Here is a 19,261-nt window from a genome sequence, read left to right as displayed (position 1 = left end):
GACCCTTAGGCCTAGAAGAACAAAGGGAAGCATTGCAACTTAGAAGCTCCAGTGTTTCCCATGGAGCTGAAACTCAGGCCTCTGAGAAGGGGGCACTGCTGAGCCCGTCCTGGGGTCTCTTAGCTGGCAGGGAAGCCCTGTGGGCCTGAGGGGGTACTGCTCAGCTGGTCTGGAGGTCTCTATTCTCAGGAGGGTGCCCCAAAGGCCTAGGAGACTCCTGAGGAGGGGGCACTGGTGTGGGTGTCTCCAAGGGGCCCAATGAGCCTGGTTCTGGGAGGTATGTAAAAACTGTTGCTCCTGGAAGGACCTGCTGTTGCCAGGGGGAAGAGATGCTGCTACCCTAGTCTTTTCTCCCTTTCCAACCCCTGTTCTGGCCTGCCCCTAACACAGCTGCAGGTGAAGAGGGGTGTTTGTGGTCTCTGCCCTGCGCAGTGATGCCTAGGTGGGCAGATCTGGAGCCCAGCCCTTCTCTGGCAACGACATCCCATAGGATTTTCCCTTGACACTGAGACCAGGGCCTCCAAGGGTTGGGAGAACACTCAATCCTCAGGGAGGTTACCAGCCTCCTGAGCCCACCAGTCCTCCTTGCTCCAAGTTAGCGCTGATAATTCCCATGATACTACCTCTCCCACCCCAGCTCAGCTGTCCAGTCGTCCTTACCCTAACAGCACCCTACTCCCTGAAGTGGTCATGAGCGGCCAAGGCTTTCTACCTATATCCACCTATCAGTGGGAGTACCCGCTGAAGAGCTGTACTCATGGGGACATTCAGCATCTCACCCTTAATACTAGAGGAACAAAGGGAACCAGTGGGGTCACAGTACTTCGTGCAGCTGGGAGCCAAGGATCCCACTTGGATCTGCCAACCCCCAGGTTTGTGGGTGGTACTGTGCCTAAACTTGATGCCTGAAACCTGCATGCTCCCCTCCACACCCTGTCATGGCTGTCCCCTGGGCCATGGGCCAAGCCAAACCCCAGGAGAGGACCCAGACAGGCCAGATTCTCCCTAGCTAACCAAGATCATGCGATCCAGCAGGAGCAAACTGACACCTTGTGATCCAGATTCTGCCTCAGGATGTCTTTGTAAAACTCCTTTACACCTAGGAAACCATTTCCTAGTTTTAAAACTGGAGGATTTTACCTGGAAATTCAGATTTTTCAGGACTTTCCTGTTCTCGTGTTTACAAGCAGCAGGTGATGAGGGTGTAGGACCCTGCAGATGGATCCCCAACCAGTCTGAGAAGCAAAGACTGCAGGCCCTGGGCCAGTTTCCCTGCCCTGTGGTGATCATTCCCATCACTAGAGCTGAAGACTTCTCCCACCCTGGCCCTAGGCACATTGGAAGGATTCAGTCAGGAATAGATCCAGCAGCAAACCAGTGGAAACGCAGCTGAGGTGAAAGTGGACAGACGCTGAGAGCGCAAGTTCAGCATACTGCAGGCTTCAGGGCAGCGTCTCCAGGACAGAGTGCCATTGACTATTTTGCCCTAGCCATCTTCCCCTTCCATCCCATTGTCCAGGTCCTTCACACAGCCCTCTCCCCCACCCCTCCAATGGATGACTTGGGTGCAGGTAACACAGGGTGAAAGGCAATTTCAAAGAAGGGGTCTGTGTGCAGCAGGGTACAGCTTGAGCCTTAAACCCCACTCAAGGTCTTGCTCTGGGCAGGTGTCAGGCTAGCCTTGGCCTGGGCATTTCCAGTAACAGAGACTTGAGGTTTGTGTGTCCAAGCTTCTTCCGGGGTGCAGCCGGACTTCCCCCTGCTGCTTCAAGTCACCCTAACCCCCAAGACTAGGGGCCTGACCTCGGGGGAAGCAGGCAAGCCAGCCTTGGCCAGAGGCCACTCCTGGGGGAGGATCTGCAGAATCAGAGGAGTGGAGCCTGGGGGACCCCGCAGGGAAAGGCCACCACACCATGCGCTCCCGGGGCCGGTAGTTTCTGTGGTGACGGCCAGAAGTCGCAGACCCGCAGAGTTCCGTTTCCTCCCGCCCTCCGAGGCACGCTGAGCTGTAATTGGATGGGAAGTTGACCCCGCCTCCATCCCCTTTTCCAGATAGTAGGGGAAGCGCAGAGACTCCAGTGCGTCTCCGCTGGAACTCGGGGCCCATGCCAATAGCGCCCAGGCTCCGCCCGCACGTCACGTTCCGTTCCAAAAGTGTCCACCCCGACAGGTCTTCCCCTACACCACTGTAACCACAGTGCTTACCACTCTCTGGCACAATACATGTTTTGTTAGTTTACCTCAATCAGAATCTCCAGGAACAGGGATCTTTGGGTTTGCGATAGGACAGTGAGGGTGCTCGACCTCGCACCCTCTGGGTAACGCCTCTAGTCTCACTCAGGGTCTTGCCGCGATCACCCTGCCTTGTCTGTGATCTATGGGGTCAAAGGCAGGCCGTGTGGGTGGCGGCAGCAGCGGAGACGACCACCCCCGCCGCGCTCTGCACATACACAACATACGATGAAGTAACCGCGAGCAAAGCGGCCCAGTCTGCCCCACTAAAAGATGGCGGCTAACCCCGCTTCCTGCCCGGCCCCGCGAGAGTCGCCGGAAGTGACTCGCAGGGCCGCCGAAGCGTCATCTCCATGAACGGAAATACCCGAGTCCAGCCGAAGGAGGCCGAACCCCAAACTCCATCGCTGAGCAACGCGGGTTTGCGGCGGCTGCGCAGGCGCACAACGCAGGCCGGGCGGGAAGGGCCAAAGCGGGCAGGCGGCGGAAATATCCGAAGACGCGGGGCGCCCGAGGCCGTTGCAGATCTCCGCGCTGAAGCCGCTGCTGCCGCGGAAGACGATCCTCCAATACCCACCCGCCGTCACCGCGGCTGCCGCGTCCTCCTTCCACCCCTAGCCGCAGCCCCTTCGCGGAGGGATCAGCTGAGCGGCAAACGGCACGGTCCGGGCAGCCCCGAGTCCCCAGCTGCAGCGGGGCCTGAGACCAGAGTGGGCGAGGGCAAGGAAGGAGCGGCCCGGGGCAGTGGGGGCGGGGCCGGGCGGGCCCGAGAACAGCCGAATTTGGCCGAGAGCTGCCGAGCGAGCGCGAGGCGCTGGGCCAGGCCGTAGCCGGACTACGGGAGCCGAAGCGGGCCGCGCGGTGGGCGCGGAGCGGCGCGGCAGGCCGGGCGGGTGGCGGCAGCAGCGGAGGAGGCCGCAGCGGCGGGTCCGAGGAGCGGAGGCGACGCGGGCGGCGGCGGGGGGCCGGGTGGCCGGGGTCCCGGGCCCCGCGGCGGCGGCAGCGGCGGCGGCGGCGGCAGGATGATCAAGCTGTTCTCGCTGAAGCAGCAGAAGAAGGAGGAGGAGTCGGCGGGCGGCACCAAGGGCAGCAGCAAGAAGGCGTCGGCGGCGCAGCTGCGGATCCAGAAGGGTAGGGGGTCAGGGGATGGGGTTGGAGCCGGAGGTCGGAGGTCAGGGCCTGAGGCCGGGTGATGTTGAGAGTCAGGAGGGAGTAATGCTGTTGCCGAGGGTCAAAAGTGGAGGGCCCCGAGTGGGGTGGGGGGGGTCGTAGTTCAGGTCTTGAGAGTTGGGATTATGCAGTCACGGGGTGGGGGTCAGAGATGGGGCCCGGTATGTGGTGGTTTAGGATATTAGGAAGGCCTGGTGTCTGGTACTAGGGACTCGGAATCTCAGAGTCAGGCAGTGGAGTGGAGGAGCTGGGGATTCGAGAGTATGCGGGTTAGACGGGAACTTGGGTTTGGGGTGACAGGCGAAAAAGAGACGGATAGTAGAGGCTAAAGGTTGGGGATATGAGTGGGAGAGGATTTAGTGTATTATGCTGGGGTCTCTGGGAATCTCAGAGTCAGACGGGTAAAGTAGGTTGGAGGATCAGGGACTCATGGGCCTGCCTGAGAGTCACAGCAATTTGGGTTTGGGGTGACAGGTAGAGGAGGGAAGGTTAGTGAGTACCAGGGATTGGAGACAGGGGTGAGGGAAAATTTAGGCTATTGTGCTGTGAACCTCAGAGTCAGAGGAGGTGGGGCAGGGGGGTGGGGGGTGGGGACTTGAGATTGTGGGGGTCAGATGGGAAGCTGGGTCTGAGAGACAGAAGAGGAAGGACAGTGAGGACTGAGGGTTGGTGGGGGTGGGCAGGATTTTTGAGTTTAGGTGAACAGGTAGATACTGGAGAGTGGAGGTCATGGATGGGGAGTCTGGAGTTTAGGGCAGTCAGAGGATGTTTGGGAGTGGGGGCATTTGGGAGCTGTGGATACAGAAGAGTTGGGGGTTACTCTGGGCCAGGAGTTGGGACACGCATACACAACTAAACATGCATGCTTGGGGTATGATGTGTATCCACAAGAGCCAAGCTAGGGAGCAGGGAGAGGGCTGGAGGTGTGGAGCACAGCCCAGGACAGAGGCCTAGGGGTCTAGGAGGAGACCATGGGGGCTCTGCTAACAAACACCTGCCGTAAGTGTCCTGCTGGCTCCCTTTCTCTCTCTCTTCCCCTCCCTCTTTTTGACCCCCACTCTCTGCTGCCCAAACCCAGACATAAACGAGCTGAACCTGCCCAAGACGTGTGATATCAGCTTCTCAGATCCAGACGACCTCCTCAACTTCAAGCTGGTCATCTGTCCTGATGAGGTGAGGGTGCATATGGCTGAATTCCCAGGAGCAGACCAAGGGTGTCCCCACTGAGAGGAGGGAGACGTGTTCTGCCCATCAGGCCCCACAGGATGGAACCCTAAAATTTTCTTCTCCCCCTTTCCCTCCCAGGGCTTCTACAAGAGTGGGAAGTTTGTGTTCAGTTTTAAGGTGAGTCCCAGGCAGGCAGGGATGGCTCCCTGGACTGATGAGGCAGCAGCTGAAGCCCTTCCAGGGACCTACCCATCTCTCCTTTCTTTTCCTGGAGCCAGGTGGGCCAGGGTTACCCACATGATCCCCCCAAGGTGAAGTGTGAGACAATGGTCTATCACCCCAACATTGACCTCGAGGGCAACGTCTGCCTCAACATCCTCAGGTGAAGGCACGAGCCCTCTACTGCCCTCCCCAGCCCTGCCTGCCAGGTCCCCCTCATGGTCTTGTGGGCACTACATCAGACTCTGTCCCTTCCCACCCCTTTGTTGTCTGTGGTTTCTTCATTTCCCAGTCATCTTCCTCATGGCCTGACCTTGGTTTTCTCCCTGGCCTGGCCTCCACACCCTCCCTCCCAGCCTCTCACATGCTCACTCTCCTATGCCCTGGATCCGACCTGCCCAATACCGGAGGGGCCTGTGGCAGTCTCCCACTCACCAAGCTCTGACCCTGATGCTCTCTGTCCACAGAGAGGACTGGAAGCCAGTCCTTACGATAAACTCCATAATTTATGGCCTGCAGTATCTCTTCTTGGTGAGTAGGAATAGGTGGTTGGGTCTGGGGAGACTGGCCTTCTGTCCCTCTGGCCTGTTGACCCCCCAACCTGTACTGGCCACAGGAGCCCAACCCCGAGGACCCACTGAACAAGGAGGCGGCAGAGGTCCTGCAGAACAACCGGCGGCTGTTTGAGCAGAACGTGCAGCGCTCCATGCGGGGTGGTTACATCGGCTCCACCTACTTCGAGCGCTGCCTGAAATAGGGTTGGCGCATACCCACCCCCGCCACGGCCACAAGCCCTGGCATCCCCTGCAAATATTTATTGGGGGCCATCGGTAGGGGTTTGGGGGGCGGCCCGTGGGGGAATTCCCTGCCTTGGCCTTGCCTCCCCTTCCTGCCACTTGCCCCTAGTTATTTTTTTTTTTTTTTTTTATTTTTTTTTTTTTTTACCACCATGTGATTAAGGTCGGCGCTGCCTCCCCCGACCCACTCAGCGATGGGAAATGAATTGGCTTGTCTAGCCCCCCTGCTGGGTGCTTGTTCAGCCCCCACTCTGGGCTGTGGAGTGGGTGGGCAAGGGGCCTGGGTAGCTGGGCCCAGGCAACCCACCCCTCCACCTCTGGAGGTCGCACCAGGCTATTAAAGGGGAATGTTACTGCATGGCCTCTGCTTCTTACTTCTATGGGGTGGGTGGGGCAGCTGAGGTCCATTAGGGCCTGCAAAGCTGGGGTGGTGGAACGTCTGGTCACAGGTGGCATTGGAGCACCCTACAACAGGCTGCCCAGTGCCTGGGGCAGCTCTCGAGTTGGTGGGGATACCAGGCCTGAGCCTGGGGTTGGTTGGGATGAAGCCTACTCTAGGATGAGAAGCGTAGGCAGGATCCAGTGACCTCTGGGTTCCTGGCCAAGAGGGCAGCACAGTGGAAGAAACAAGCCATCTCTAGCTTTGCCCCTTTCTTGTGTGGGTGGGCCCACCAAGGAGGAGGAGCCTCCTGAGGCTCCTATCTGAGGCCTCCGGCAGAAGTCAGGGTCTCACGGATAAGCTGGGCACTCAAGTGGAGGTTGGGTGGAAAGCGCCCACCCAGGTACTGGCTTGGTTGGGCCACTCGGGCGGGACTCAGACATGAAACACTGACGCGCTAAGGAAACGGGAGCTATTGCGCATGCGCTCGAACGCTGGCCCATTCCAGGGCACGTACGCACGCGCGCTCCTGGTAGCCTCCCAACCTTCCGGGTGCGGGCGGGGCATGATACGTCACGTCGTTTAATCCGGAAACGGCGGCGGAGGCGACTGGATCGAGGGGCATTGGTAGGTGGGCAAGTCGGGGAACCCAGAAAGAAGCGTGACCCGGAAGCGGAAGCGGGTGCCCGTCCCAGCTCCGGTGAGTGGCCCCTGCTGGACCGCGGATCTCGGGTGGGCGTGCGGGCGGCAGCGTACGAGGCTTTCTACTCGCCCGGGTGTCCGCTGCCTCGCTTCTCCCTGGGACCCTGTCGTCAACATCGACGTCTCCAACACCACCTTGCTTTGGTGCCGGGCCCACTGACTCTCTGTCCTCGGTGTATAGTGCGACCCAACCTCCATCATCCCGTCCTCGGTGTACAGGATGCCCCAACGCTCCCAACCGTCTCCCTCAGCATTCAGGGTTCCCAGATTGTAATGCCTTGTCCTCAGCTTCACAGCCCCACATTCACCTTTCTTGGTTCTTAGGGTCTCCGCCCATCCTGTCCTCCTCTATCAGAACCCCCACAATTGCCCTGTGCTCGGTGCCCACGGTCCCCAAAACACTAGTGCTCCAACTCGCGTCGCCCCCCGCTCTCAGTCGTATCAAGGACTCCAGGGCCTCACCCATGGGTCTGGAGAGAAAAGCTGAATTTGGAAGCCGAAACTTCTGTGGGGACATGGGGATGGAGGGGCTCGGGCCAGCGCTTGGATAATTTTCAGGTCTACCTGTCCCCCTTATATGTCCCCGGGACAATCCCAGTGCTCTCAGCTGCTCCCTTTTGGGCCCTCATTCCTGTCTCCAGTCTCAGCCCCTTCCCGTTTGGCAAGGCTCCCGTGACCCTGTTCTGCTTCTTGCTCTCCTTCTGGGCCCCCTGCCTTACAACTGGGCCTCACATCTGTCTCAGGCCTGCCAGTGGGCTTCTACCACCATGGACCTGTTGTTCGGGCGCCGGAAGACGCCAGAGGAGCTACTGCGGCAGAACCAGAGGGCCCTGAACCGTGCCATGCGGGAGCTGGACCGCGAGCGACAGAAACTAGAGACCCAGGAGAAGAAAATAATTGCAGACATTAAGAAGATGGCCAAGCAAGGCCAGATGGTGAGTGTGGGTGGTCAGGGGCAGGTTGCTGTCAATCAGGCACGGCTGTAACAGCAGTGAACAAGAGAGACCAGACACCAAACACAGGTGCTTTCAGCAAAATGAGTGGAGTGAAAGGTCAGCAAGGCTTCCCTAGTTTGAGGGTCTGGAAGGCTGCCTCCAAGGAACTGGTATGAGAGCCAAGGCTTGAGCGATGACAGTGAGCCTACAGATCTGGGCAGGGAATGTGTCAAGCAGACAGAGCAGCAAATGTTAAAAGACAGCCTCGACAAAATGGGAGATGACAGGTGAGCTTCAAGAGTTGGGCATGGACCAGACAATTCAGAATTGTGGGCCAAAGTGGGAGCTAAGTTGAAAGGTTAGGGATTACAGGGCTGGGCGCGGTAGCTCACACCTGTAATCCCAGCACTTTGGGAGGCCAAGGTGGTTGGATCACCTGAGGTCAGGACTTCGAGACCAGCCTGACCAACAGGGTGAAACCCCGTCTCTACTAAAAATACAAAAAACTAGCTGGGTGTGGTGGTGCACGCCTGTAATCCCAGCTACTCCAGAGGCTGAGGCAAGACAATCACTTGAACCCAGGAGGCGGAGGTTACAGTGAGCTGAGATCGTGCCACTGCACTCCAGCCTGGGCAACAGAGTGAGACTGTCTCAAAAAAAAAAAAAGAAAAGAAAGAAAGAAAAAAAGTAACTATAAGGATAAGTTGGCCAGGCATGGTGGCTCACACCTGTAATCCCAGCACTTTGGGAGGCTGAGGTGGATGGATCACCCGAGGTCAGGAGTTCAAGACTAGGCTGGCCAACATAGCAGAAGCCCGCTCTACCAAAAATTAGCCGGACATGGTGGTGCATGCTTGTTATTCCAGCTATTCGAGAGGCTGAGGCAGGAGAATTGCTTGAACCCGGGAGGCATAGGTTTCAGTGAGCCAAGATTGTGCCACAGCACTCCAGCCTAGGCAACAAAGCAAGACTCCATCTCAAAAAAAAAAAAAAAAAAAAACAGGATAAGGATAAGCTACAGCCAAGAGGCTGCCAAAACCAGTAAGGAAACATGAAGAAGGAACACAGCCTTTGATGGGTGAGAGGGTTTTGGCCTGAATAGGTAGGCAGAGAAGACAGCATTTCTTGGGATGGGCAAGAAAGATGTTTGGAGAGGAAATCAAAAGCTGAGCCTCAGGTTTATATGTGATTCTGGATAGTTTGAGGTGTGGGTTTGTATCAAGTGGAAGAAGGGGCAGATTCTTTGGGCTGGGAATAGAAATTGAGCAATGGCTGTTGTAAGTCAAAAGAATGACTGAAAACGTGGAGAGAAAAGGAACCCTAAGGAGTGAGCCTGGGGCCTTTCTTTTACTATTTACGAATCAAGAGAGGTGAGGAGGACCTTACAAAGGAGCCCAGGGAGTTCGTGGCCCAAGAGGCAGAGAAGGGTTAGGTCAGGAGGGAGGGACCAGTGACCACTGGGTTAGCCACAAAGTCTCTGTAAACTTCAAGTGGAATTGCGAATTGGGGTGGTGGGGAGGAACACCTAACTAATGGGGTGTCAAGAAGTATAGGATAATCTCATTCCTGTGTCCTTGATACTCTTGTCTACTCTGCAGGATGCCGTTCGCATCATGGCAAAAGACTTGGTGCGCACCCGGCGCTATGTGCGCAAGTTTGTATTGATGCGGGCCAACATCCAGGCTGTGTCCCTCAAGATTCAGACACTCAAGTCCAACAACTCGATGGCACAAGCCATGAAGGGTGTCACCAAGGCCATGGGCACCATGAACAGACAGGTGCGCTTTTCCCAATCCCCCTTCCCACTCCCACGACCCATGGGGACCACACTCACACTCCTACCACTTCCAGCTGAAGTTGCCCCAGATCCAGAAGATCATGATGGAGTTTGAGCGGCAGGCAGAGATCATGGATATGAAGGAGGAGATGATGAATGATGCCATTGATGATGCCATGGGTGATGAGGAAGATGAAGAGGAGAGGTATGGGGAAACTGGATGGGAGGGTAGAGATGTTTGCCTGGCCCTCATGGAATGCATAGCCCTCATTGAGTTCTCTCTCTTCCCTAGTGATGCTGTTGTGTCCCAGGTCCTGGATGAGCTGGGACTTAGCCTAACAGATGAGCTGTCAAGTGAGTGCTCCAAAACCTGGGCCCCATTTCCCACCCAAGGCCCACCCACAGCCCCAAGCCCTCCCTTTCCCTGCAATACTCCCCTCCACTGCGTTTCCCACTCAGCCTGATTCCCCCCTGCTCAAACCCCCCCTTTCTCTGCAGACCTCCCCTCAACTGGGGGCTCGCTCAGTGTGGCTGCTGGTGGGAAAAAAGCAGAGGCCGCAGCCTCAGCCCTAGCTGATGCTGATGCAGACCTGGAGGAACGGCTCAAGAACCTGCGGAGGGACTGAGTGCCCCCTGCCACTCCAACATAACCAGTGGATGCCCAGGATCTTTTACCCTAACCCCTCTGTAATAAAAGAGATTGGACACTAGTCTCTAGGCCCATGTGACTTTTGGCCTGATGTGGGACCAGGCTGGGGTCCCTGGGAGAACAAGTATCACCTAAGGCAAGAGGCACTTGGTACAAAGCTAAGGGTTAGGGTTTGGGGCAGGGGTGGACAAGCAAAGTCCACCTGGGGTTTTTCAGGGGTTGGGAGCTTGAGGTGAGCTGTGGGCCCTGCTCCATCCCCTCTCCCAAGATACTGGGCTCCCCCAAACACCCTGGTAGGATCTTGAGAGGCCAGTCCTCCATCTCCCAGGCTGTACTGCCCAACACTGTTTGGTCCAGTGATGGTTTAATGACAACATTCGGAGGCCAGTCCAGACCAACCAACAGAGGCAAGGGGGTGGCCTTGAAATTCACACGGGCTCAACTGTAGAGTAACTAAATCATAACACAGGGATGAATGATAATGTTAAGTAGACTCAGCAAAGGGAGACGGAAAAAACCATATTTGGAAGGTCTCAGTTCACTGTGGTACCATCTGAAGATGAGAACAACAGCTACAGCACCAAAGTTTACGAAGCATTCAGTAGAGTGGGGCTAACCCTGCCTACACAGGGCTGCAGGTCACACCCACCCAGTATCGCACAGGGTACCCAACAAGCCTCTAGTGTGTACATCCTTTGCCCTGGGTGCCCTCCCCATATCCAGAAAGGGCAAGGAGGCAGCCTTCCCCACTCCCTAGGCATCCATACACATGGGCTTGGGTAGGCTGAGGACAAGACCCCCCTCCCTCGTGCCACCAGTGCTTGATAAGGCTGAAGAGCAGATACAGTCAATAAACCAGGCCCTAGGACCACAGCCCCCCAACTAGCCAAGGCCTGAGGAACTGGTGAAGTTTTTATTAAATCCACAGAAGTAAAAACCATATCGTGAGGAACTGGGGGATGGGGCCACCAGGGAGTGGGAGTCAGGCCACCAGGGGAGTGGGGATGGGGTGACAAGACAGAGAACAGAGCCAGGCTGGGCTGGCCATGGGGGCTCCAGCCTCAGGGGCCATCACCAGGGCCACCAGACAGCTCCTGGGAACTCAGGCCAGCACCAGGCAGGCTCATCGGCGGGGGCTCCACCAGCACAGCAGAGAACTTGGTGTCACCGAAAGCCTCGTTCATGCGCGTCTCGAAGAAGCGCTGCAGGCCGATGATGGACTGCACGTCTGCCTTGTCCTGGACCAAGCAGGAATGCAGTGGATGAATGGGTCCTAGCTCTTTCCTTCACATCTCTCCCTGCCCACAGCCCCTCCGTTCCACTGGCTCACCTCAGTTAACTTGTTGAATTGCTTAAACATGCGGCCCACATCCTGGGCAAACTCCTGTGGGGAGCTGTAGGGAGGTGACAACTTCTCCTGCAGGCGGGCGCGGATCAGGGTCAGATCCAGGGTGCCACCGGGCTGGTCCTGCAGGCAGATCACACATACACACACAAAGACACACATATACATGCATAAGTTGAGGGTGAGACCCGGCAGCCACCACCCCCCCTCCACTTTCCCGTCCTAGGACTCACCAGGGAGAAGGTAGAGTCGGTAGCCAACTGATGCAGGGGGCGGCAGGGTTCATGACAGAAGAGAGCCAGCAGGACACGCTCACATTTCTACAAACAGTGTACCAGATGTCACAGCTCTGGGTAGCACCTATAAAGCCTCTCTGGGCAACCCCACCTAAGTAACCCCAGCCCTCACCCGCTGGTTGGCTGGCGAGAGCTTGGCCACCACACCAGTGCTGTCTGCACCATCCAAGCTGAGGCTGCCATCCTCCTCCTTCAGGTCAGGGAGCACATGGCAGAGTGAGCAGCTCCACTCCTCCCTAGGGTGAAGAGAATAAGGGTCTGCACATGATCCTGTCCAGAGAGCCCAACACCCAGACTAGACCCACACCAGCCTCACACTCACCCTGGTACATCCTGCAGGGCCGGCAGGTGACAGTCCAGGTGGAAACAAAACTCACACTGGTTGCACATGACCAGATCACCTGGCTTCTGGCAGACACGGCAAATGGTGGCACTGTCATCCAGGGTTCCCGGGCCACCACCTGGAGCTGAGGTACCCTCAGGAGCCACCACCTCCAGCCCTGAGCTGGTGCTGCCACTAGGTGAGGCCAGGCGGGGACCCTCAGCACCAGGACCCTCCGCAAGAGCCATAAGCACAGGTTTGGTTTCAGGGCCCTCAGTGGCAGTAGGAGGGGCTCCAATGGCAGCCTCCGTCTCCTCCTCCTGCAAGGTGGTGATGAGGGGTGTTCAACAGGGTCCAGACCTGGACTACAGCCTTCCTCCTACAGCTATAGTTCCTTGGGACAGGCTTACCTTGACAATGGCCATACCAGCCAGGGGTGGGGCACCAGGGGTTCCTGCAGGTGCAGTTCCTGGCTGGCCGGTAGCTGCAGCGGCAGCGCCACGTTCAATAACAATAAGGTTGTAGTCCTCAGTGGTACTGCCTGGGAAGACCTTGAAGACGGGTGGCTGGCTGTCAGCTGTGAGGTCCAGGTCCAGGCGTTCCAGGCTCACTCGTGGCACCTTGCGCATAAGGCCGCTCACCTCGCCCTCACCTGAGCGGGACCTGCAGATGCAGCAACCTGGCATGAGTACACCCCCACCCTCCATCCACCTCCACCCCCTCGGGGGAGGTGCCATACTTACCGTTTCACACCTGACACATGGGGCTCTGCACTTGAGTAGGGATCATCTACTTAGAAAATGGAGAAAGAAGACTGGCAGGTTGGGGTAGAAACAGCAATGGGGCCCTTCCCCACCCACTAGGCAGACCCACTCACCTGACCCAAAGCCATAGCCTTCCTGCACCTCCATAGGCTGTGAACAAAGCAGAGCCTTCTGCCTCAGTGGGACAGGAACCCTGTTGGACCCCATTCCCTGCCCACCCCTTCCTGGGTCCTCTCTCCTGCTCACCTGGCTGCTGCCAGAGCCCTGCTTGCTCAGGGGCCCTGGGGCTCTTGGAGGGGCCATGGGTGCAGGGCCTGTTGAGTTAGTGCCAGGACGCTCTGCCACAATCTTGCCTGCACAAAGAAAAGAGAAACATAAGAAGGTACAGCACATGGGGTAATAACATAGTAGAGGAAGGTAGACCTGGGACCCACCGAAGGCCTCGGCACTCTTGGTCCAGGCATTGAGGTCCCACTGAAACTTCATCTCGCCATGTGGCTCCACGGGATCCACAATCATCTTGAGGGCCCGGTGCAGCTGGAAGTAGATCTGGTTGGGAGTGAAAGGGAAGAAAGAATGAGCACACCAACAACAAACAGGGATTTGAGGTACTGGGAGCCACCTGCCTGGAACCCACCAGCTGGAAGCCCACCAGTACACACCAACTTCTTAGAAAGCAGAAGGGCTGTGTTGTTGTCACTCTCCAGAGCCCAAGAGGCAAAGCGCAGAATGTGCTCCTGGTGCTTCTGGATCTTGGTCATGGTCCAGTGCTGCCGCTCCAGGCGCTCCTGCTGCCCCTCAGTAACCTTCTGCAAATGGAAAATGTATGAGGTAAGCAAAGAAGGCAGAGAACACTAGGATCACTCCTTAACCCGGGAAAGCATCATCAATCAACAGAGGGGGCTCAGGGACCCTCTCACTGGCACAAGGATTACCTGGGCATCGTTGACCAGCACACGGCCCCGCTTATTCAGTTCCTTCATGATCTGCAGGATGGCCATCTTGACATCCACTTGCACACGCTTCTGTACGTCAGACACCTGGCGAATCCTAAGGAACAGAGCAGGTCAGGCTAGGTAGGGTCTTGCTGCCCTGGGCCACTCCACAGCTCCAGAACCCACACTTACGAGCTGCGAACCTCCTTGGTGCTCTTCTGCAATGTGGCATGTTTGTCCCCAAGGCGCTTCACCAGTGAGGCCAGGAGCTTGCGCTGGTTCCTCACTGCATCCTCTAAGAACTGGTACCTGAGAGCAGACAAATGTGTTCCTGAGCACTAAGCTAGGGAAGGGGTGACACCCACCCAACCACTATGCCTTGGGACTCACTGGTGGTCCTTGTGGGCATTGAGCTGGCAGTCTCGGCAGGTGAGAGTATCACAGCTCTCACAAAACAGCACAAGGGGTTCATGCTTGTGTACGTTGCAATAGACGGTACGTTCACCATCCCGAGACTTGGCAGGCCCTAGGGAGTCGGAATCATAAGGCTGGACCTTGCCCTTCACCACCCCCAACTCAGGAAGCAGACTAAGTTGGGGCCTCATTTCCTGCCTATTCTGTGACACTACGCCATTTATTGGGAAGATGTAGAAGGTGTGGCCAGCGAAGAATACAGGCCTGCAAGCCCAATTCCTTGCTCCCAGAAACCTCTGCCCCAACACAGCTGAGAAACACATCCCTTTCTTCTAGCTCCTAGAGGTGACAACAATGTAAAGGTAAGGATAGCCTCCGGAAAAACAGGACTACCCCCCCCCCAACCTGTTCCCTTTACTGACAACTTCTCCAAGTGGACATACTCAGAATTCCGCCTACAAACCACTCTGGACTCCTTTTCTTCTCCTTTCATGGTTAACTTCCTCCCTCTTCCCTGACAAGAGAACACCAGGGTCTCTTACAACCCAAGAGCCCAGAGAAAACCTCGTAGAGGTTCTCATACTGGGAGAGCTGAAATGTCAAACCAGGACCCTCAGAATGGTGGTCACACCCGCTCTAGAGCAGGAGCTTGGTGCTCAGCATAATTCCACCCCAAAATCAACACATTAATAACCTTCAAAGCCTGCTTCCCCATTAGAAAACCGATTAAGCACAGTGGTCCAACATACCAACCAAATCCAAAATACGTAGCATCAGTGCTCACTGGGGAAACTGACTTCCCCAGTGCCACCCATTCCTGCACCCTGACCTTTGCTTGGGACATGTGGAATGTAGGACACCCTGCAGCCCCCTGCCTATCCCTCCTGGCTCCTCAGGCCCCACAGCCGCCACCTTCCCACTATCTTCCACCAATGCTGGCCTCTGGATGGGAAGAATCACAGTATGGCTACCAAAAGGCCACTCATGGGAGGATTCTGGCCCAAAAACTAGGCTAGACTCAAAAGAGTCTCAAGCTCCTTTCCAAATCAAAGCTAGCGTGTGACTGTGAAAAGCTGCAAATGCCAAACCAAACTCTGGGTAAGTCTCTGCCAACTCAAAAGCTAAAACGCTTCCAGAAATCACCATCACTTATAACCCATGGACCCACAAAGTCTCATTTTCCCTAACAGCATCTTATACCAGATGTTTGCCAGGGAACCACAAACCCAGTAGGCCCTTCACACCATGCCTTTCCCTGTTTGCATATTCTGAGCCCTTCAACACCAGGACTGAGAACTCCCTGATAAGCTTCCTCAAACCCTCTGTACCTCCCTGCAGCACATTAAGGTCTCCCCTGTCTCCCCTTCCCACCCCCCACCCCCCCACCTAAGCCCTAGAGACTACACACCGCAACTCCAGTTTTCCTGCTTTTGGAGTTCTGCCCTCGCGCCCTTCGGGCGGCACCCCCTGGAGAACTCCAGGACCCATCCACCAAATGCAACCAACACTATAAAGGCAACTGAGGGCACATACGGGAGAGCAACTCCAATAGCCCCCTCAACCTCACGTACCAGTAGAGCGCACAGTGTGGTCCTTGGTGTACTTCACCCGCTGGTGCGCCTCTACACAGGTCTCACACAGAGGCTCCGAGCACTCCACACAGTAGCTGGTAGCTGGAGCATTATCCTCACAGCTAGTGCAGCACTGCCAGACAAAGGCAGGGTCAGAGAAAGAAAGACAACTTGCTAGATCCACATCTACACCCCAGAAAATACAACCCAAGATTAAGATTGGTCTCTTGACCCAGCCTAGACAGCCCACCCAGAGCCTTGGGAAAGTCGAGTAACAGCCTGGGAGCTGGTGTCAAGCTCCTCCTGGGTAGATGCCCCCTCCCCAGAAACCTCCCTGTGGTTGCTGAGGTTGGACGCACCTGGTTAGCATCCTGGGCGTCGGTGGCAGCCTTGTTGCCACTATCACGCATGAAATAATTCTCCACGATGTCTTTGGAGAAGCACTGTTGCTTGCACACGGGACAGTCCACCACTTCGAGAGGCAGGGATGTGGGAGACTGTTACAAGTTCCCACCCAAGTTATGGCCCCCCTCATCCCCCTGCTGGGTGGGCCCCCCGACCATTATCCCGCAGCGAGCCAGTCCCTCCCCTCCCCTCCCCGAGTCTTTTCTCCAACTTTAGTCAGATGTCTCATCTCAGCGACCAGCCCAAACCCACGTCCCTATGCACGACCCAGAAAGTACTCCCCGTGCACTGTCCGGGCCCCCATCCTCTTGCCCAGGTGGTATCCTCATCTCTGCACCCAGTCGGAATCAAAGGCAGAGAGTAGGGGGAGGGGTGGCCCCGATCACTTCGTACTTACCGGCGCCGTCGCCCGCAGCCCCGCCGTCCCCGGAGCTGTTGGCGGAGGCGGGCGCCGCGGGCCCTAGGCAGGCACTACAGGCCGAGTGCAAACAGGGCAGCAGGCGGGGCTCCCTCTCGGGTCGCAGGCGCTCTCTGCACACGCCGCAGTGCTCCAGCAGCTCCAGCGCCTCGGCGCCGCCCCCCGCGGGCGACGACACCGAGGCCGAAGCCGAGGCCGAGGCCGCGGTCGAAGAGGCGGTGGAGCGCTTTTCGCTGCCAGCGGAGCTCTCGCCCGGGCCCGGGCTGCCAGAGGCGGCCGAGGCCGCTGCTGCCGAGGCTGCCGCCGCCGAGGCCGCCATTCACACGCCGCCGGGGGCGCCCAGGGGGGAGGAGGGGCGCGGGGCCCGCCGCGCAGGCGCAGACGCGCTCGCCGCCAACTGCTGGGCCGTCGCCGCCGCCGCCGCCGCCGCGAGGCCGAGCACCGCCACGCGCCTCCTGGGCCGCTGCCCGCCGCGCGCGGGACGCTGCTGCGGCACCGCCAACTGCTGCCCGCTCGCCTCCCGAAGGCGCCGCCCGCGCTTCTTCCTCAGCCGCCGCCGAAACCCTCACCACGCGACACAAGCACTAGCACAACCGCTCGCCCGCGCGCCCGCTCGCAGAAAGAGCCAAGGCCGGGGGGCGGGACAGAAATAACTGGCGCCGACGCCGCCGCGCACGCGCATTGGGCGCCGCACGCCCGGGGGCGGGGCCCAGGCCGGTCGGGGCGGGAGAAACTGCCAGTACGCACGCGCCCACTCCGGGTCCTTCCACCACGGCCAACCCCACGTCGGTGGTGTCTTGTGGGGGCGGGGCGGGCCCTCTGTGACGTCACTGCCGCAATTTAATCCGCCAGTGGGGTGTGCGCACCTTTATAGAGTGTGATTCCCCTCTCAGCTCCACCTCCAGACCACACCGAAGCGGGCCGCTGTGCGCCCAAGCGCATGGGCAGTCCGTAAGTCTTTCTCAGCCCGCGTCTTTTCGCTCTCGTAGAGTCGTCTCCAGCCTCTGCGTCACTAAGAGTTCGGAACAGGGGGCAGAGCCGATGGAGAAGTGGGCGGAGCCAAGACGGAGTAAAGGGCTGTGCCCAGGGAGAGGGGAGGACAGTCTCCATCCCAGGAGGGAGGAAGCTCCTGTGTGAGAGCAGGGGCTGACTTTTGAATTTTAACCACGTTATAGTTAAACTTGAGAAACACAGAAACTTGCCTAAATCAAATGTAGATCACAGCCGGGCGCCGTGGCTCATACCTGTAATCCCACCATTTTCTTAGGCGAATCGGGAGGCTCCGTTTAGCCCAGGACTCCGGGGCAGCAGTGAGCCGGGATTGTGCCACTGCACGCCAGCCTAGACAACAGATCGAAAAAAATGTGGCCAGGCGCGGCGGCTCACGCCTTTAATCCCAGCACTTTGGGAGGTCGAGGCGGGTCGATCACCTGAGGTCGGGAGTTCTTGACCAGCCCGGGCAACGTGGTGAAACCCCGTCTCTACTAAAAATACAAAAATTAGCCAGGCGTGGTGGCGGGCGCCTGTACTCCCAGCTACTCGGGAGGCTGAGGCAGGAGGATCGCTTGAACACGGAAGGCGAAGGTTGTAGTGAGCTGAGATCATGCCATTGCACTACAGCCTGGGAGAAAAGAGCGAAACTCCATCCCAAAAGAAGAAATCTTTTTGTGTTTGTTTTGAGACGGAGTTTTGCTCTGTTGCGGCTGGAGTGCAGTGGCACGATCTCGGCTCACTGCAACCTCTGCCTCCCGGGTTCAAGCAATTATCCTGCCTCAGCCTCCTGAGTAGCTGGGATTACAGGCATTTGGCACCACACGCCCGACTATTTTTTGTATTTTTAGTAGAGACTGAATTTCACCACGTTGGCCAGGCTGGTCTCGAACTCCCGACCTCAGGTGATCGACTCGCCTCGACCTCCCAAAGTGCTGGAATTGCAGGTGTGAGCCACCACGCCGACCGCCCTACCGCCCTTCGCAAAAACACACACACACACACTATAAATCACAAGAGGCAATGAGAGCAATGAGTCTATGAAATCCCATCCAGCCCCCCAAGGCGTCCCCTCCCCATGATTTAGTCAGTGGCTACCCTGACTTTGATGCTTTTCCAGATGGGGAAACTGAACCTCAACAGTGGGGAATCCCAAGGAGGGAAGGAAGCAGGTCCGTGTGGGGAGAATCCCGTCTGAGGAGGAAAGTAGGGTTTGTGTGGGGAGAATCCTGTCTGAGGGAAACAGGGTCTGAGTGGGGAGGGGGACCCTGTCTGAGGAGGGAAGCGGGTCTGTGTGGGGAGAATCCTATCTGAGGAGGGCAGCAGGGTCCCTGTGGGGAGAATCCTGTCTGAGGAGGGAAATAGAGTCTGTGTGGGGAGAATCCTGTCTGAGCAGGGAAGCAGGGCGTGTGGTGGGAGAATCCTGTCTGAGGAGGGAAGCGGGGTGTGTGTGAGGAGAATCCTGTCTGAGGAGGGAAGCGGGGTGTGTGTGGGGAGAATCCTGTCTGAGGAGGGAAGCGGGGTGTGTGGTGGGAGAATCCTGTCTGAGGAGGGAAGCAGGGCGTGTGGTGGGAGAATCCTGTCTGAGGAGGGAAGCGGGGTGTGTGTGAGGAGAATCCTGTCTGAGGAGGGAAGCGGGGTGTGTGGGGAGAATCCTGTCTGAGCAGGGAAGCAGGGCGTGTGGTGGGAGAATCCTGTCTGAGGAGGGAAGCGGGGTCTGTGTGGGGAGAATCCTGTCTGAGGAGAGAAGCGGGGTGTGTGGGGAGAATCCTGT

General features: G+C 57.6%; 3 protein-coding genes across 3 annotated transcripts; 2 read left to right on the top strand and 1 right to left on the bottom strand.

The window, feature by feature from the left end:
* The first annotated feature begins 2,708 nt into the window (after window positions 1-2,708).
* Window positions 2,709-5,943, top strand: UBE2M (ubiquitin conjugating enzyme E2 M). Its single transcript, XM_010361181.2, has 6 exons — window positions 2,709-3,363; window positions 4,481-4,575; window positions 4,708-4,746; window positions 4,848-4,951; window positions 5,256-5,319; window positions 5,405-5,943. The coding sequence occupies exons 1-6, from the start codon at window positions 3,255-3,257 to the stop codon at window positions 5,543-5,545; spliced, it is 552 nt and encodes a 183-aa protein (XP_010359483.2). The 5' UTR covers window positions 2,709-3,254; the 3' UTR covers window positions 5,546-5,943.
* Window positions 5,944-6,508: 565 nt separating this feature from the next.
* CHMP2A (charged multivesicular body protein 2A) lies at window positions 6,509-10,088 on the top strand. Its single transcript, XM_010361179.2, has 6 exons — window positions 6,509-6,664; window positions 7,410-7,601; window positions 9,200-9,379; window positions 9,453-9,583; window positions 9,671-9,732; window positions 9,877-10,088. The coding sequence occupies exons 2-6, from the start codon at window positions 7,434-7,436 to the stop codon at window positions 10,002-10,004; spliced, it is 669 nt and encodes a 222-aa protein (XP_010359481.1). The 5' UTR covers window positions 6,509-6,664; window positions 7,410-7,433; the 3' UTR covers window positions 10,005-10,088.
* An 833-nt stretch (window positions 10,089-10,921) lies between these two features.
* TRIM28 (tripartite motif containing 28) lies at window positions 10,922-17,486 on the bottom strand. The gene is made up of 17 exons (XM_010361178.2): window positions 16,477-17,486; window positions 16,034-16,146; window positions 15,675-15,807; window positions 14,080-14,215; window positions 13,882-13,998; window positions 13,690-13,804; window positions 13,417-13,563; window positions 13,189-13,303; window positions 13,001-13,107; window positions 12,868-12,904; window positions 12,734-12,779; window positions 12,401-12,653; window positions 11,991-12,310; window positions 11,781-11,904; window positions 11,606-11,692; window positions 11,358-11,495; window positions 10,922-11,265 (listed from the first exon to the last, which is right to left on the bottom strand). Exons 1-17 carry the CDS (start codon window positions 16,814-16,816, stop codon window positions 11,089-11,091), a joined length of 2,505 nt encoding a protein of 834 aa, XP_010359480.2. The 5' UTR covers window positions 16,817-17,486; the 3' UTR covers window positions 10,922-11,088.
* Between the last annotated feature and the right edge of the window lie 1,775 nt (window positions 17,487-19,261).

The sequence above is a fragment of the Rhinopithecus roxellana genome, chromosome 12 (assembly GCF_007565055.1).
Source record: "Rhinopithecus roxellana isolate Shanxi Qingling chromosome 12, ASM756505v1, whole genome shotgun sequence".
In the NCBI taxonomy this organism is placed as follows: Eukaryota; Metazoa; Chordata; class Mammalia; order Primates; family Cercopithecidae; genus Rhinopithecus; species Rhinopithecus roxellana.
Note: the sequence above shows the minus strand (reverse complement) of the source record. Positions and strands in the feature narration are given on the sequence as shown.

What these genes read in the sequence shown, in the direction of transcription:
- TRIM28 (XM_010361178.2), bottom strand. Translation starts at nt 16,816, where the DNA reads ATGGCGGCCTCGGCGGCGGCAGCCTCGGCAGCAGCGGCCTCGGCCGCC. An exon ending in TGCTGGTCAACGATGCCCAG is followed by an intron (nt 13,564 to 13,689) that starts GTAATCCTTGTG and finishes TTCCATTTGCAG; the next exon opens with AAGGTTACTGAGGGGCAGCA. An exon ending in CAAGAGTGCCGAGGCCTTCG is followed by an intron (nt 13,108 to 13,188) that starts GTGGGTCCCAGG and finishes TTCTTTGTGCAG; the next exon opens with GCAAGATTGTGGCAGAGCGT.
- UBE2M (XM_010361181.2), top strand. Translation starts at nt 3,255, where the DNA reads ATGATCAAGCTGTTCTCGCTGAAGCAGCAGAAGAAGGAGGAGGAGTCG. An exon ending in TGGTCATCTGTCCTGATGAG is followed by an intron (nt 4,576 to 4,707) that starts GTGAGGGTGCAT and finishes TTTCCCTCCCAG; the next exon opens with GGCTTCTACAAGAGTGGGAA. An exon ending in AGTTTGTGTTCAGTTTTAAG is followed by an intron (nt 4,747 to 4,847) that starts GTGAGTCCCAGG and finishes TCCTGGAGCCAG; the next exon opens with GTGGGCCAGGGTTACCCACA.
- CHMP2A (XM_010361179.2), top strand. Translation starts at nt 7,434, where the DNA reads ATGGACCTGTTGTTCGGGCGCCGGAAGACGCCAGAGGAGCTACTGCGG. An exon ending in TGGCCAAGCAAGGCCAGATG is followed by an intron (nt 7,602 to 9,199) that starts GTGAGTGTGGGT and finishes TCTACTCTGCAG; the next exon opens with GATGCCGTTCGCATCATGGC. An exon ending in CCTAACAGATGAGCTGTCAA is followed by an intron (nt 9,733 to 9,876) that starts GTGAGTGCTCCA and finishes CTTTCTCTGCAG; the next exon opens with ACCTCCCCTCAACTGGGGGC.